General features: G+C 43.2%; 1 protein-coding gene across 7 annotated transcripts in view; it reads right to left on the minus strand.

The window, feature by feature from the left end:
* Window positions 1-16,396, minus strand: part of MEGF11 (multiple EGF like domains 11) — a 322,743-nt gene that overhangs the window by 85,306 nt on the left and 221,041 nt on the right. For 6 of the 7 annotated variants that reach the window (XM_033920814.1, XM_033920813.1, XM_033920812.1 and 3 more), the window contains one exon: window positions 11,224-11,436. The exons of the other annotated variant lie outside the window; for it this stretch is intronic. In XM_033920814.1, the coding sequence (XP_033776705.1) occupies window positions 11,224-11,436 (213 nt within the window). The remainder of the gene's footprint in view (window positions 1-11,223; window positions 11,437-16,396) is intronic. 7 annotated transcript variants of the gene reach the window in all.

A 16,396-nucleotide genomic window follows, 5' to 3' on the forward strand; every position in this document is an offset into this window, starting at 1 on the left:
TAATTACATCAATATTTCTGTTCAGCTGCCATAATCCTGTCTCAGGCTTCGTGAAATTACAGCCATTCCCATTACAACTTGTTCATTCTTTGGGCTAATAGAAAAATGAAGCCTTGATTGTTTTCCTATGCATCCACTAATGATTACCCAATGCCGACAGCAAACTAAACACAGGGAGATCAATTCTGAAAATGATTTACATAGTAAAAGTTGTTTCACCCGTGTTAATCGGCAGTCTGAAAATTATCCTCTCACAACAGAATTCAAAGTCTACCTGTTACTCTGTGAAACTCCCATACTTTAAGTCAGACTCAGAGCCAGTATTTTGGGGGGCAGGTTTATGCTGGGAGAGGAAATATATTTTTGCATTATTCCATGTGGGCATGGCCCTTGAGGTCATAACCTAGTTTTAATTAACATATAGAGTGGGGGGGGGTATTTCAGAAGCCTTATTCATGATTTTTATTTGGAAATACTAACACACATGTACAGTATACTGCATACACATGTAAAGGCTGTTTACACGTGGAGTGCCACATTACACAGAGATTCGGACAGTACTAAAATGTACATATGCTGTTCCCATTTCACAAAGGCAACACATATGCATGAGGAGAAACGTCCACACTGGCTTTTACACCTGCTTAATGGCATGTACAGGCATTTCAAGGGAGTCAAAGGGACCGAGGACTGGGGCACGACCAGTTAAGAATGTGCCATCCTTACTTACGAGTGGGTTGCAGCCATTATCCTACCATGACCAAATAAAAGAAGTCTACATTTTCTCACCACAAGCTCCGATTCTCCATCCCCTCCCCTCCCCAACTTGTTCTGATCTCCCCTCTCATCTCCCTCCAGTCTCAACAGGACCCCACCCCAGGCCTATTGAATTAGGCCTGGCAATCTAGTGGTGCCCCAACTCTAGTGGTAGTTTTGCGATACTCCTACTACTACAAACTGATCCCCCTATCAGTAATAATAATAATAATAATAATTTTATTCTTATATACCGCCATGCCCATCGAGTTCTAGGCGGTTCACAACAATTACATTAGGATCCGCATTGACATGCCGATTTACAAACAATGTATTGGATTTACAACACCTTCCGCCGAACATGGCTGAAGAAGCGGAAAAGGGAAGGAGAGAAGGAGGAAAGCGGTCAATAGAGGGGGGGGGGGCAGGGCCGAACGGGCTGATTTACCACAATTTATTGGATTTACAACAACTTTAGCCGAACTTGGCTGATGAGGAAGGAGGCGGAAGTCAGCGATCAATAAAGTACCACCAAACTACCACTAGATGTCAAAGTGATTATTTTTTAATTAAAAGCCATAAAGGGCAGGAGCAAGTGTGCATTGCTCCTGCCCTGACCATCACTAGTCCACCAGGCTTGTTCTGGTAGGCCTGGGAGGGCCTGTAGGGGGGTAGACGGGGGGATTGGAGAATGTTAGAAGGGCCAGAGGGAGGAGTCATCAATGGTGATCTCCATGCTGATACCTAGAACTTAAATATAGATACCATCAGATATTCAGTGCTGGTACCCGCATACCTAAGTAGGCATAGCTAGGACTGCTTTTGTGTAGACCTATATGCCCACTTAAGTTATGAGGGCGCAGGCACCTGTGTAAGGACTGACTCCTTACCAACTCTGCCCCCATAAAGCTCCTCTCTTACCCGAAGATGGCCAGTAAAAGTTAATATTGAGCACAGTGACGTAATGAGGATAAGAGACGCCTGAGGTGGTAGCACCCCCACTTCTTCCATGCCCTCCCATCCGTTTGCCAGCCACATTCATGCCCGCCAAACTCACATCCTCCTTTCCCACTCCACCCCCTTACCTCTAAAACTTTGCCTGCGCGACCAGCTTCTGCAGCCTGCTGCTCTCACTGGCATTCCCTCTGATGTCACTTCCGGGCCCTGCGACCCGGAAGTAATTTCAGAGGGAGCCATGCCGGCGAAGCAGAAGGCTAGAATAGTTGCTCGCGCTGGCAAATATTTTTAAAGAAGTACATGGGGGGGCAAGAAAGGGAGAGCACGAGCGTGGCATGGGGGCAGAGAGGTGCTGGCGTCTCCACCAAAATGGCACCCCTGGGGCACTCCACACCCCCCCTCAGTACGCCACTGATTGAACAACACAACAGTGAGCATGATTTAAGCAGTCAGGAGCCCCTTCTGCCCACTTGAATCACCATTTTAGCTGCTCTGTAACTGTCATAACATCACCCAGGAGTCTCAGTTCTACTGGAAGCAAATTCCATAAAGTTGGAGCTGCTGTCGAGGTCCTCAAGAAGCCATGAAACGAGTCTGTACCAGATGAAGACGCCAACAGAATGGCATATTTCTAACATCCGAGATGGACAAAGGTTTCAAACGTGCAATGCACGGCCATTTATGGCTTTATGCAATTCAGTGCGAATGTTAAATTTAATTTGACAAACAATGGCAGCCAAAGCACAGTGGACACAGCTGAGGTTATCCCTTTGCTCTAAAACCTGGCCTTCAAAGTTATGCACCAATTGTGTGTGTATGTGATAAAATAACACACGGAAATGCACCAGTAATTGGCAATTGTGAGCCTAAACGTTACATGGTCTTCTTTAACGTACATGCTAAAGTTGTTTAAGACTATTCTGTACATATTTTTATTTATTGAAAATTTTATATTATTACATTACATTGGTTCTTATATACTGCAGCGACTTCATGGTTCTGTGCGGTTTACAGGTCAAGAGTTACTAACAATGTAGCGGATCACAATCAAACACCGCCTAAAACTAAGCTTTTTCCCAAAACATAGAAAATATTAAAAACAATACATCCTCCATAAAAAAGGAAACATCCTTTAACACACAGACAACATCTGTGCCATTAAAAAGAAAAGAGCCCCAACAGCTGAGTGGCAGGAGGCTGCTTTGGGGCTTCCCCATAAGGGCTCTCAGAGCAACTGGTCCAATGGGGATTACAACGAACCTCCATGCAAAGAATTTGCATGGAAACCTGTTGGAACATTGATTGTTATTTCACAGTTGGCCAACAGCGACTCGCACGGTCTTAGCGATCATGTTTAGTGCATCTAGCCCTGAGTCCAAGCTACGCTACTGAAAGTCTCAATGCTCGATTTGACTTAAAATCCAAACTGAAATGTTTCTAACACCTCTTGAGACTCTTCTCCATAACTACAGCAAGGAAAAAAGGAACAGAAGAGATCTACATTCTGCCCTTTCAGACTTGGTCAATCACTGTTCCGCTTCATAAGATCAGACAAAAATCACTGTCACAGAATCCATTATATTTGCACTCAAAGAGTTTAATAGTGAAGCAGAGCAAGCATTCAATATACTAGAAGTATTATTCAAAACCTTTATATTTTATTTTTTGAAAATAAAAGGTTTAATGCAAGTCCTTTTGTCTTAGAGGGGCATAATCAAACAAAATGCCTAAGTCCTTAAACATTCAAAGCAGAAGCAGGGAAAGTGTCCATAACCAAAACAAACGTCCTTGTTTTGATTATGGCCTGCCTCTACTAAACGCCCAGATCACCACTACGTCTACAAGTACACCTACACAACGTCTACACTTTTTGTCCATAATGAACCAACAAAACACCTAAGCCCCAAACGTCCAACAGAAGGGCTTTTAGGCGAAGGAGGAGCCAGTCCTTCACCTAAAAGCTGGATTCTGTAACCGGTGTCTGTCAAAAACAACACCGGTTATAGAATCCCCTCCCCCCACAACCATCCAGGCAGGAGGGTGCCCAAGCCCTCCTGCCATGTCGAACCGCGACCCCCCCCTCCCGACAACATCTGGGCAAGAGGGAGCTCAAGCCCTCTTGCCCTGGCCAACCGCGGCACCCCCGACGATATCGGGGCAAGAGGGAGTCCAAGCCCTCTTGCCCCACCGACTCCCCGACGATATCGGGGCAAGAGGGAGCCCAAGCCCTCTAGCCCCGCCGATTAACATCGGTCCAGGAGAGAGCCCAAGCTCTCTTGGCCCCAGCGACCATCCCCCCCCCCCCCCCCCGCGACTGGCTTGGGCCAGGAGGGAGCCCAAGCCCTCCTGCCCCGGTGACCACCCCCCCCTCCCCCGCATCTCGATCGGGCTAGGAGGTAGCCCAAGCCCTCCTGGCCCCGGCGACCACTCCCCGTGTCTCGATCGGGCCAGATATATTGGTATTATAATAGGTGGGTCATTATTGCATTTTATTGCTTGTTTCAGTGACTTCAAATATAAAGATAAAATTACATTTATGGTAACATTCTTTGAATGTTTTTTCTATTTATGTTTCTTCTAATAGCTGTTAACTTGTCCTTTCTGTTAGTACGTGTTGGAATATTGATGTTGACCTTTTATTTAACATCTGGGTACATAGCATGAAGATAGAGCTAGTCACATTTTGTGTGGTTTCAGTAATTACATATGATATTGGGTGTTGTATTTAATATAATTTTTAGTACATAATTTACAGTGAGATTCGGCTTTAAATGGGTTTTATTTGTGTGTATTGAGTAACATATTATTATTGACGAGGAAGTAACTTTAATTACTAGGATAATCTTTTATTATTTACTGATTATCTTTATAGTAGTAATGAGAATGAAGAATGACAATTTATGTTAGAGATATATACTTATATACATAAATTACTTAATCATTTGGTAATTGTATATGATTTTTTTAGGTATTGGATGAATCATTTTTTGCCCAAATAATAGATTTAATGTTATATATGGGATATTTAGATGTATATGAATAGTAATGATTTTGAGTATTTCATTTATAAGTATGATAATTTCTTTTATATATAATTTGGGTTGATATACATTACATTACATTACATTACATTCGGGATTTCTATTCCGCCATTACCTTGCGGTTCAAGGCGGATTACAAAAGGTTAGTTTAAGGACAGGATTACAATGAATTAAAGAATTACAGAATTACAGAGTTAGAGAATTACAGAATTACAGAATTACAGAATTGCATGAATTATAATGAATAGCTAGATAGGTAAGATGTAGATCTTAAGGGCTTTTAGAGGTCGTGTTGTTATTGCTGTTTTAGGAATTTCTTGAAAAGTGTGGTTTTTATTTCTTTTCTGAACGTCTTATAGTCTGGGGTTGTCATCAGAAGGTTGGATATCTGGTTGTCTAGTCTTGCAGCCTGTGTGGCTAGGAGGCCGTCATATTGTTTTGTTCTTTTTACTTCTTTGGATGGGGGGGGTATGAATGGGGAGTGCGTTTTTCTGTGTCTGGTGTTGGTTGCTTGGATGAGGCGATTGTTCAGGTATGATGGGCTGTCTCCGTGTAGGGTTTTATATAATATGCAGTAGAATTTGAATTGGATTCTTTCTTGGATTGGGAGCCAGTGTGAGTTGATGAAGGCCTCAGTGATGTGGTCGTGTTTTCTCAGTGAATAGGCGAGTCTTAAGGCTGTATTTTGGATTGTTTGGAGTTGTCTTATCGTATTTGCTGGACATGGGAGGAATAGTATGTTACAGTAGTCCAGTATGCCTAGTATCAGGGATTGTACTATAAGTAGGAATTGTGTACTTTCAAAGAATTTTCGGACTTGTCTCAGGTTTCTCATGATTGCGAATGATTTTTGGGTTGTTTTGTTTATTTGCGGTTGCATTGTGCAGCATCTGTCTATGGTCATGCCTAGTAGTTTTATGGTTGTTTGGATGGGATATTTGGTTGCGTTTATGTCTAGTATGGTTGTGGTTTGGATCTTGTCGTTTTCTAGGAGGATGAATTTGGTTTTGTCTTGGTTGAGTTTAAGTTTGTGATTTTCCATCCAGGTTGTGACTGCTTCCAGTGTTTGGTGAAGTTCGTCTGTCATGGTTGGTTTGGAATGATCGTATGGGATGAGGATGGTGATGTCATCCGCATAGCTATAGGATGTTATGCCTATATTATCCAGATGAGTTCCTAGAGAGGCAGTGTATAGATTGAAGAGGGTGGGGGATAGTGGAGATCCTTGTGGTACGCCGCAGGGGTTTGACCAGGATTCTGATTTTTCTTTGTTTGATTTTACACTGTAGGTTCTGAGTTTTAGGAATCCTTCGAACCAGGTGTATACTTTATCTGAGATGCCTATTGCATCTAAGATCTGTAGAAGGATGTTGTGGTCTACTAGGTCGAATGCCGCCGATAGGTCCAGTTGTATGAGTAGCATTTTTTTTTCCTGTACTAAGTTGTTGTCTGACGGTATCCATGAGGGAGCCTAGTAATGTCTCTGTGCTGAAGTTTGTTCTGAATCCTGATTGCATGGGGTGGAGTAGGTTGTGGTCCTCTATGTAATTGGTGAGGAGTTTGGCTACTAGGCCTTCTATAATTTTGACATATAGCGGAATTGAGGCTATAGGTCTATAGTTAGCTGGGAGGTTTTGTGGTGCCTTTGGATCTTTTTGGATTGGGGTGATGACGATTTCGCTGAGGTTGTCAGGGAATGTGCCCTCTGTGAGCGTGAATTGGATCCATTGTAGAGTTGTGGTGCGGAACTTTACACTAGAGGTGGTAAGGAGATATGAGGGGCAATGGTTGAGGTCACAGGAGGCATGGCTGTATTTTTTGTAGAATTTGTTGAATTCTGACCATTGTATGTTTGGGAATTGAGTCCAAATTCTGTCTGCTGCGATTGCCTCTTTTCCTGTAGGGTGGATTGTGATTGGATTTTGCTTGGATGGGTTGAGGATGAGTGTGGCTCTGGTGTTGGTGATTTTATTCTTGAAATGTTCTGCTAAGAGGGTAGGTGATGGCAGAGGTGTGTTCGTGGTGGTAGTGTGTGGTTTGGTGTCTGTTAATTCTTTCAGGATTTGGAAAATTTTTTTGGAATCTTGTGTTTCTGTGCCTATGAGCTTGGTATAGTAACTTTTCCTCTTGTCTTTTAGTCGGTTTTTGTATAGTTTGTTGATTTTTTTCCAGTCGGTTTTTGTTTGTTCTTGGTTCTTTTTTCTCCATTTTCTTTCTAATCTTCTACACTGTCTTTTGAGTTGGAGTAATTCATTATCAAACCATTGGTCTGATTTCCTGCTGATTCTGGTTTTGGTTTGTAGGGGTGCCAGGTTATCAAGGATGTTGGTGGATACATTTTTCCAGTGGGAGATGAAGTTTTTTGGGTCGCAGTCTTGGATGGTTTCGTCTACCTTTGACCAGAAGATGGTTGGGTCGATATGTTTGCGTGAGGTATATGTGGTTTTTTTTGATTGAGGTGTGAATTTGGTTTTGGTCCAATTGATATTGAAGTTATAGATGTAGTGGTCTGACCATAGGGATGGGGACCATGTTCCGTTAGGAGTTTGGATTTCTTGATTGGATGGTTGGTGAGACATGAATGCTGCAATGTCCAGTTGATGACCTTTTTCATGCGTGGTTTGTGGGTTTAGGATCTTGAAGGATAATGCATTGAGGAAGGATAGACAGTTGTTTGCTGGTATGGAGGTTGGGTCTTCTAGGTGTAGGTTTAGGTCTCCTAGTATGAGGTTAAAATCAGCTGTTAGTGAATTTTGGTAGATGAAGTTTTCAAATTCGGGTCTCACAGTGGTCCAGTTTCCTGGTGTTATGTAGCAGAGCAGGCAGTTTAGAGGGTTTTTTTGTGTTGTGTTTGTGAGTTGGCACGCTAGGAAATCCATTTGTGGAGTGGATACTTTCTCGAGTATGTTTAGAGTTATGGAGTTTTTGAATATTATTGCTAGTCCTCCTCCTCTTTTTTTTCTCTCTGCAGGTTACTGTTATTTTGTATCCCGGCGGGCATACTTCTTTTATTCTAGGGTCTGTGTCTGAGGTTAGCCAGGTTTCAGTGAGGAATAAGCAGTCAAGTTTTTCTGTTGTTATCCAATTTTTTATGTTTTCTGTTTTGGGTCCTAGAGATCTGATGTTGACATAGGCACATGTAAGGGAGGTCGTGTTTGTCTGTGGAATGTAAGTTGTTTCCGGGTATATGAGTGTTGTTGTGGTTGTTTGAGGTTTTGTTTTCGGGGGTGTTGGGTTGATATAAAATAAATAGCTTATTATATTTTGATAATAAAGTATAACAATATATCCTGTAGGGGTTTTTTCGTCACCTGAATCCACATGTGTGTCTCCAAGTTTTCACTTTTGATTTGGGAGGGATGGGAGGGGAAGGGTGGGGGCTTTAAATTTGTTTTTTCAGATTCTGAATTTGGGGAAAGTGTAAATTTTATAATGTATTTATTGAAAGATTTATGAAAGAATATTTTATATAGTAATGCAATGACTCTTAATGAATAATTTACACTTTTCCCAATTTTTAATTCTTACATGTGGATCGGAGGGGGGGTTGCATTTCTATTAATAATATATGTGAATGATAAGATATTATATTCATGTGGTATATTTTTTCTTGTATATGGAAGTGGGAGGGGATGGGGGTTATATCTTTTTGTTGTATGATATGGTAGATTTTCAAGTGATATTGTATTCTAATTGTTTGATATTTACTGTACACTTATTGTGAATTATAAAATGACTAAAGAATTAAAAAAAAAAATGTTTCTAAATAAACTGAGATGTAGCAAAGAGAAAGAGGTCAAAAAAACTGCAGAAAGGCTTTACAATCTTGCTCAAACCAATGGATAAGTTTACCAAACACCCACAGTTCAGTCAAGTCCTCAGCAGCTAATGTCACAAAAACTTGACATCTGAAAACGTTAAAGAGGGCTTAGCTCAAAGAGGCAAATACTTCTGTCGTAGAGCTAGCTGAAGTCAATTTCAAAGCGCTATAGAACTTCTCTTTGAAAAGGTAAATTCGAAATCCCAAATTCTAGCTGCCCTATTCATTTACATGAAGGAAAGATGAGATTGGAGGAGCTATCCCGTTACCCAAAACAGATTATGTGAACAGAAGTCTCACCATCAGTTGGTTTTGTATTGGAATTAAATACATCATTTCCCCCCCCCCACCCCAACAAAAGAAAATATATACAGATGACACTTAATCGAGGTACCAGGTTACTCTGCTAGATCTCATCTACTGTTTCACACATGGATTGGATTGTAAGTTCCTAGTCAAGGACAAAGATGTCCGATAAGAAGCGGAATAAAAAGCAGTACAAAGACGGAAAAGCACTTTGGGACTATTTTAAATCACTTCCTTTTAAGCAGCTGAATTGTGCAGAAAGTACCAACATTGCTGTTGGACAGGATCCAAAAATCTATCAATAGTCCCTAGCCAGAAACAAATTCTTCTTGGTAAAAAAAACATAACCATAGAACTGCAAGAGTAAAGGTGACTTTGGACTTTATTTATAAATGATCTGGAATTACGAGTGAGGTCATTAAATTTGCAGATGACACTAAACTGTTTAAAGTTGTTAAAACACATGTGGACTGTGAAAAACTGCAGGAAGACCTTAGGAAATTGGAAAACTGGGCGTCCAAGTGGCAGATGAAATTTAATGTGGACAAATGCAAAGTAATGCTCATTGGGAAGAATAACCCGATCATAGTTACCAGATGCTAAGATCCACCTTGGGAGTTAGCGCTCAAGAATAAGATGGTGTCATCGTGGACAATGCAGGGTGGGCTGAAGAGGGCTTCAATGGCTGGGAGGGTTTAGATGGGATGGAGTAGGTTTTAACAGAGATTTCGGCAGTTGGAACTCAAGCACAGTACCAGGTAGAGCTTTAGATTCTTGCCCAGAAATAGCTAAGAAGAAAAAATTTAAAAAAAAATTAAATTGAATCAGGTTGGGCAGACTGGATGGACCATTCAGGTCTTTAGCTGCCGTCATCTACTATGTTACTATGAAACCTTCCACCCAATGTGCGGCGGCGGCCAAGAAAGCAAACAAGATGCTAGGAATTATTAGAAAAGGGATGGTAAACAAAACTAAGAATGTTATAATGCCTCTGTAGCACTCTATGGTGTGACCTCTCCTGGAGTATTGCGCTCAGTTCTGATCTCCTTGTTTCAAAAAAGATATAGCGGCACTAGAAAAGGTTCAAAGAAGAGCAACCAAGATGGTGAAGGGGATGGAACTCCTCTCATATGAGGAAAGACTAAAAAGGTTAGGGATTTTCAGCTTGGAAAAGAGACGGCTGAGGGGACATAGGATTGAAGTCTACAAAATCCTGAGTGGAGTAGAACGGGTACAAGTGGATCGATTACAAAGACTAGGGGGCACTCGAGGAAGTTACAGGGAAATACTTTTAAAACCAATAGGAGGACCTTTTGCGTTAAGCAGGATATGAAATGTAGAATAAATGCAGCAGTAGCATAGCCACAGGTGAGCAAGCCTGTGATGTGGCTGATAGGGGATCCACAAGCACCACCAACTGAAGACTCCTGGCACCTTTCCCTCTCCTCCTCCTAAGGTGATCCAGCATTTCTCACCATACCCCCTAATATACCTTTTAAACACCCGAGTTCTTTGCCAGCACCAACATCTCATCCATGCTGCTGCGCTGACCTCAGAGCCTTTCCTTTGACCCGGTCCCACCTACGTGGAAACAGGAAGTTGCATCAGAGGAAAGGCTATGTATATTCGCTGTTGCTCACTAGCCGTAAACACCTGAATTGTTTAAAAGGTACATGGGGAGAGGGTTGAGAGGAGCCATATCACCTGCAGTGGAAGGGAGGAGAGATGTCAGAGAGGGGCAGGCTCAGACCCATCCAAAATTTGATATTTGACTATGTCACTGAAAAGAACTGAGTTTGTCGAACCATAGACTCTGTTTTTTGCAGAGATCTAGACAGATTTAGGAACAGGTTACAGCACATCACACCGAACTCTGAGCTAAATATAAATCTGCTCTTGGCTACTCCCGACCATTAGTTCCAAGAGCTGCCATAGTGCCACTCTAGACCCGCCTCCTCCCACCCTCCAATTCCCAGGGGATACTCCTAAACTTTGAACACCCCTGGGTTCATCTACCACCCCTAATGTAGCACTACAGACCCTATTTGATCCCCATCACTTAGGATCCTCTGGGATGTAGATCTCCATCACCTCAACTGAGAAGCTGTTCTATACCTTCTCTGAAAAAAATACAACGGAGAAACAGTAAAGCTACACGTCCCAAATTGGGATTTAATCAGTGTCCTTTTAAATTTTTCATTAATCCAACAAAATTTGTTGTCAAACAAAGAAGCGGAAGCCAAGGACACTCTTTTTCTCCACAAGGGGACCCCATTGGACCAATCAGAATGCAGGATGTTCAGCTACGCAGCCCATGAGCGACTCACATCCAAGTCTACATACCCAAGAGTGTTGTTAAGATGGCAAGGACAGTGTTTGTTGCACTTCAGCCCATAAAGCCCATCTGGACACATCCTTTCCTGGCAAAGGAGTCCTTTGAAGCCTGGTTCACACTGGCATTCTCCATTAATGTGGTAGCACTGAGCTCTGTTCTGGCAGTCACATTTTTCTGCACACCGAAAGCCATAAGTCCCAATGGGACACTCTTCCTGACACCTGGAAAGAAGCAGAAGATACCAAAATAACTCTTCTGGAGAGTGCGATGGATTTTCTGAACGAATCATTTTTTATTTAGGTGCTAAAGAAGAGATTGATGACTTGGAAGCAGCTCGGTTGTCAAAGCACATAAGCAGGAGGTCATTTTAAGAGCATTGTGCAGTGGCATTACATGTTTAGATTGAGTGTACGAGAATATGAGCATGTTGGGATTCCACGATCCAAAGGAGGCCTGGTGGGAAAATATACAAACATTTCTCATATGCTGCTCCAATTAATTTCTCATTGGCTTTTGTATCTCCTGCAAGTGTTTCTAAAAATGCTCATTTTAGTCTAAGCTCACAAAGAAGAACAGAGCAGGTTAATGCCCTGAGGGGGATGGGAGGGGGGAATTCATGAAAGGACGCTAACCGCATGTCTGTGCATTAAACTGTACAGCTGTGTGTTTGATGATGATTTGCTATATGTAACTTTTATTGCAATCTGCTTAGATCTAAAGCAGAATAGAAGTTTTTAACATAAAGAAATAAAGAAATAAAATAAACACGGGAACATTTACCGCCTCCTGTTTCGGAAGCACTAAGCGCTCTCACGTTAACTCATACAACACTTCCATACCCATGACACGCCCCTTAAAAATTATTTTTGAAAAAATAACGCCCACAACTCAAACATCTTTTCTGGTAACCTGTTTTTCATGAGCTAAGCGCACTTTAGGGCTTAACATGGTTTAGTAAAAAGACTCCTTTATGAATTGCTGATAAGATTAAAGGCTGTGAGGCCCATATCGAAAGGGTTTGTTAGCTCTCCGGTTTCAGCTCCTCCCCGCCCCAACCAACTTGAATTCTGATACTCAAGCCAAAACTGAAGGGTCTTCACTAGGGGAGGAATATCCTAGTGGCAGAATGGTTAGACTACCAGACTTGATAGCCAGAGTTACCTGCTTCAAATCCCACAGTTGCTCCTTGTGACCTTGGGTATGTCACTTAACCTTCCACTGCCGCAGGTACAAGATTAGACAAGAAAATACAAATAGATAGTAAATATACACACATGCTACTAGCCATCACCTCTGCTGGCCCAATGGCAAGCAAGACCAGCATCAGGGGGGTAAGTGAAAGAAATGCCTAGGGCACCCCCAGATTCTAAAAAGGTGCCAGTAGGTCCTCTAGCAGCAGCTTTTCATTGGCTATTAATGGCATGGCAATTGGCCGTGCTGTTAGAAACCAATTAAAAGAAAAAAATGTAGGTGCCACAGGGCACCTACAAAACATTGGGCCGGAATCGCATTTACACAGATGCCAAGCGGGACTGAATGTCAAAAGAGGTGCGATTATGGGCGGGGTTGACATGTGGCGCCGCATTGAAGGTAGCTGCCGCAAATGTAGTCCTTTAAAACCTTGACCTACATTTTTGGCGCCTACCTTTGACGCAGGCCGTGATCCTGAGTGACACGCCACCGGTGCCATTTTTTTATTCAGGCTCCTGATTACGGTGCCACTTTTAGAATCCCGGCCTTCGTTCTTCCGCGTTGTCTCTCCCATCCCACCTTGTGGAAAAAGAAATGAACCCTCAGCCCTCATGTTAAACCCCCGGCATTCTGCTCATCCTTCCGGTCTTCTCTGCTCTTCTCTGCATCCGTGTTGAAGCATCATAGGATTGTGTGCTGATGTCTCCTGGAGGCTTTGTGCAAAGTTAGCTCATGCCCAAAACTCATGTTTACACTGGGCAACCAAAACAATCGTACTGCACCTTATTTAGAAACTGCCAAGAAGTTCTCTCATTTATAACCTTTTCAGAACCAATTAGCTGTATCTTGATCTTGCAGCTAATCTATTGCCACTAAAATGGTGTGTGGTCTTCGTCATAAGGCGTATGGGGACAGACTTAAAGATCTGAATCTGTATACTTTGGAGGAAAGGCAGGAGAGGGGAGATACAATAGAGATGTTTAAATACCTACGTAATGTAAATGCACATGAGTCGAGTCTCTTTCATTTGAAAAGAAACTCTGCAATGAGAGGACACAGGATGAAGTTAAGAGGTGACAGGCTCTGGAGTAATCGGAGACAGAGACTGTGTCTGAATTCAAGAAAGCCTGGGATAGGCACATGTGTTCTCTCAGAGAGAGAAAGAGATAATGTTTACTGCGGATGGGCAGACTGGATGGGCCATCATGTTTCTATCCCCCCGTCATCTCCAAAGGATGCAGTAAGGAGGTGGGGTAGAGGTTAAGCTACAGTCTCCAAGGATTTCTACTTTCACAAGCTGTCGGTTGTTCCTTTTTCGTCTTCTTTTTTTTTTTTTTTTTTTTTTTGCATTAAGGTTGATCTTCCATAATGAGAAAAGCAATTTCCTTATCTGTTGCTGGTTAGGTCTTGGTGAATGCCCATCAGCATCTGTTTAATCCCAAGCATTGATTAGAAGCACACATTGCAGAGAGGCTGGAAATCCTTCTCTTGGCCCGCTGCTGAGTAATGAAAGATTAATGTGGGAGGCCACCAGGATGACCTGCAGCACAGAAAAGCAGGAGAGAGAGAATACAGACCATGAAAGAGAAAAGGCTGAGAGTTAATGAGCTCATTCTGTCACTCAGGCAGCTCAGTCTGCTGGAAGGGGAGTTGTGGCAACAAGGTAGAGAGATGATAATTGCTTTACGTTCGGCTACAAGCTGCTGCGCTCCTGGAAAAGTAATTGAAGGACCACCAGCGCACTGAAAAATGTGGCCCTCTGGGTAGAGAAGGTCATTTTCACACAAGGCAGTCAAGGGACGTAGGTGCCTCTGGTACAAAAGCATGCTCGGAGTGAAGTCTGTTCCCTCTAAGCTGAGCAGGAGTCCTCCACCCACAGTCTCACCAATAGAGGGTGCTGTTTTACTGTCACATTTTTCAATTGTGAGGGACAGGCAAGTTCTGCAGGACTCCAGGGAACATACCTGTCCTTAGCGACTGAAAATATTCCACCCCCTAGTGGTAGCAATGCAGCTGGAGGACACCTGCTCAGCTTAGAGGGAACACATTGGAGCCCATACAGATTTCATCATTCTTCACCACCTCTCTCAACAGGAATTCAGATTTCAATAACGGGGGGCGAGGGGACCCCCATCTTGCTCAGGGCACTGGCACCCCTCCTCCTCTTCGCCCCCCCCTTCCCACTGCTCCCTCTGATGCGCATGTGCCCCTTCCCTCCGTACCTTTTTAACTTCAGCGCGAGTAGCCACCGACTTGTTGCCCGCGTCGGCTTCGGCGCTCTCTCTGACATCACTTCTGGGACCCACGCCTAGGAAAGGACATCAGAGAGAGCGCCGAAGCCGACGCGGGCAGTAAGTCGGTGGCTGCTCGCGCCGAAGTTAGAAAGGTACGGGGACGGAGCGCGCACATGTGGTAGAGGGGGCGGGGAAGAGAGTGGGGGAGGGGCGCCACTGGTGTCAGGGTCGAGACAACAGAGGTTAAAGCAGTTCCTTCAGTGGCCGATAAAAAGCAAGATATTTGATTTCCATTTCTGAACTGGGATTTAGCTCACACCCTTTCCAGGAGTAATAATAATAATAATAATAACTTTATTCTTGTATACCGCAATACCATGGAAGTTCAATGCGGTTAACAATAGAAGAGACTGTACATTTACAGCGATGATACATATTACAGTGTTGTTACATTTACAGTGTTGTTACATAAATGGCAGTAATAAAAAGGCATATACTAAAGAAGAGACTGGACGTATACAGCGATGTTACATGTTATAGCGGTGATACATTTACAGAGATGTTAAATATGAGGCTATGAAAAGGCAGGGCAATTAGGTAAGACAGAGATTGAGTAAAAGAGGCCATAGTGGCTTGGGAGGGGGGCGAAGTCAGAGGGAATGGAGGCATATCGAGGTCAGGAGGGTGCAGGGAAGGAGGGAAGGCAGCGTTAGCGGAATTTGTCGAAGAGGTAGGTTTTTAGTGACTTCCTAAACAGGTGGTAGGGGGGGGAGTTGGAGATGAGGGCGGTAAGGCAATTGTTCCATTTGCCCGCTTGGAATGCTAGGGTTCTATCAATGAATCTCTCGTAGAGGCAGCCTTTTAGGGAGGGAAAGGTGAATAAGTGGTCGTTTCGTGTGCGAGAGGGGCCTGCTATTTCAAAGTAGCTCAAAGTACGTTAAATCCAGCTAGTGTCTCCAGACAGATTGACCTCTGAGGGATTCTTTTACTACGCTGTGGCAAAAAGTGGCCATTTTTACTGCAGCCATAAAAGTGGTCTTTTCCTATCCTTTGCTTTCGTGAGCAAGCACTAAAGTTGCCACGAAAACAATTACTCCACATGCGATTGCTGCCACCCATTGTGTAGGTGGTAAAGGACTTGTGCGTTGTTCCTGCACTAGCCAGTAGGGTGCAGTAATGTAGCCCACGCTCCACCCCTCCAGACACGACTCCTCAAAAGAAATGAAAACAATTTGAGGGCGCGATTCTTGCTTATACATTTACCACAGGACGCACGAGTGTGTTCGCACTGCGCCTTTTTAAGATGCATCAAACACACATTAGCACCTAACGCAGCTTAGTATAAGAGCCTTTCAGTTTGTAGCAGAGGCGCTAAAGGCTGAAGTGAGTTGATCAAGATCAGAAGCAAATGAAGTGGGATTTGAACCAGGCTTGGCTGTTTGTCACCTAGACTCTTCTTCTCCTATTGTTTGAGATTCTGGAATCTTGCTACCATTTGGGTTTCTGCCAGGTACTTGTGACCTGGATTGGCCACTGTGGAAACAGGATCCTGGGCTAGATGGATCACTGGTCTAACCCAGGATAGCTCGTCTTATGTTCCTATAGATTACATAGGGGAAGCCACTATTTGCCCTGGAATCAGTAGCTGAGATTCTACTTGGAACCTTCTCCTATTGTTTGAGATTCTGCCTGGAAACAGGATCCTGGGCTTGATGGACCATTGGTCTGACCCAGTAAAGCTATTCTTATGTTCTTA

Source organism: Geotrypetes seraphini, chromosome 14 (assembly GCF_902459505.1).
Source record: "Geotrypetes seraphini chromosome 14, aGeoSer1.1, whole genome shotgun sequence".
NCBI lineage: Eukaryota > Metazoa > Chordata > Amphibia > Gymnophiona > Dermophiidae > Geotrypetes > Geotrypetes seraphini.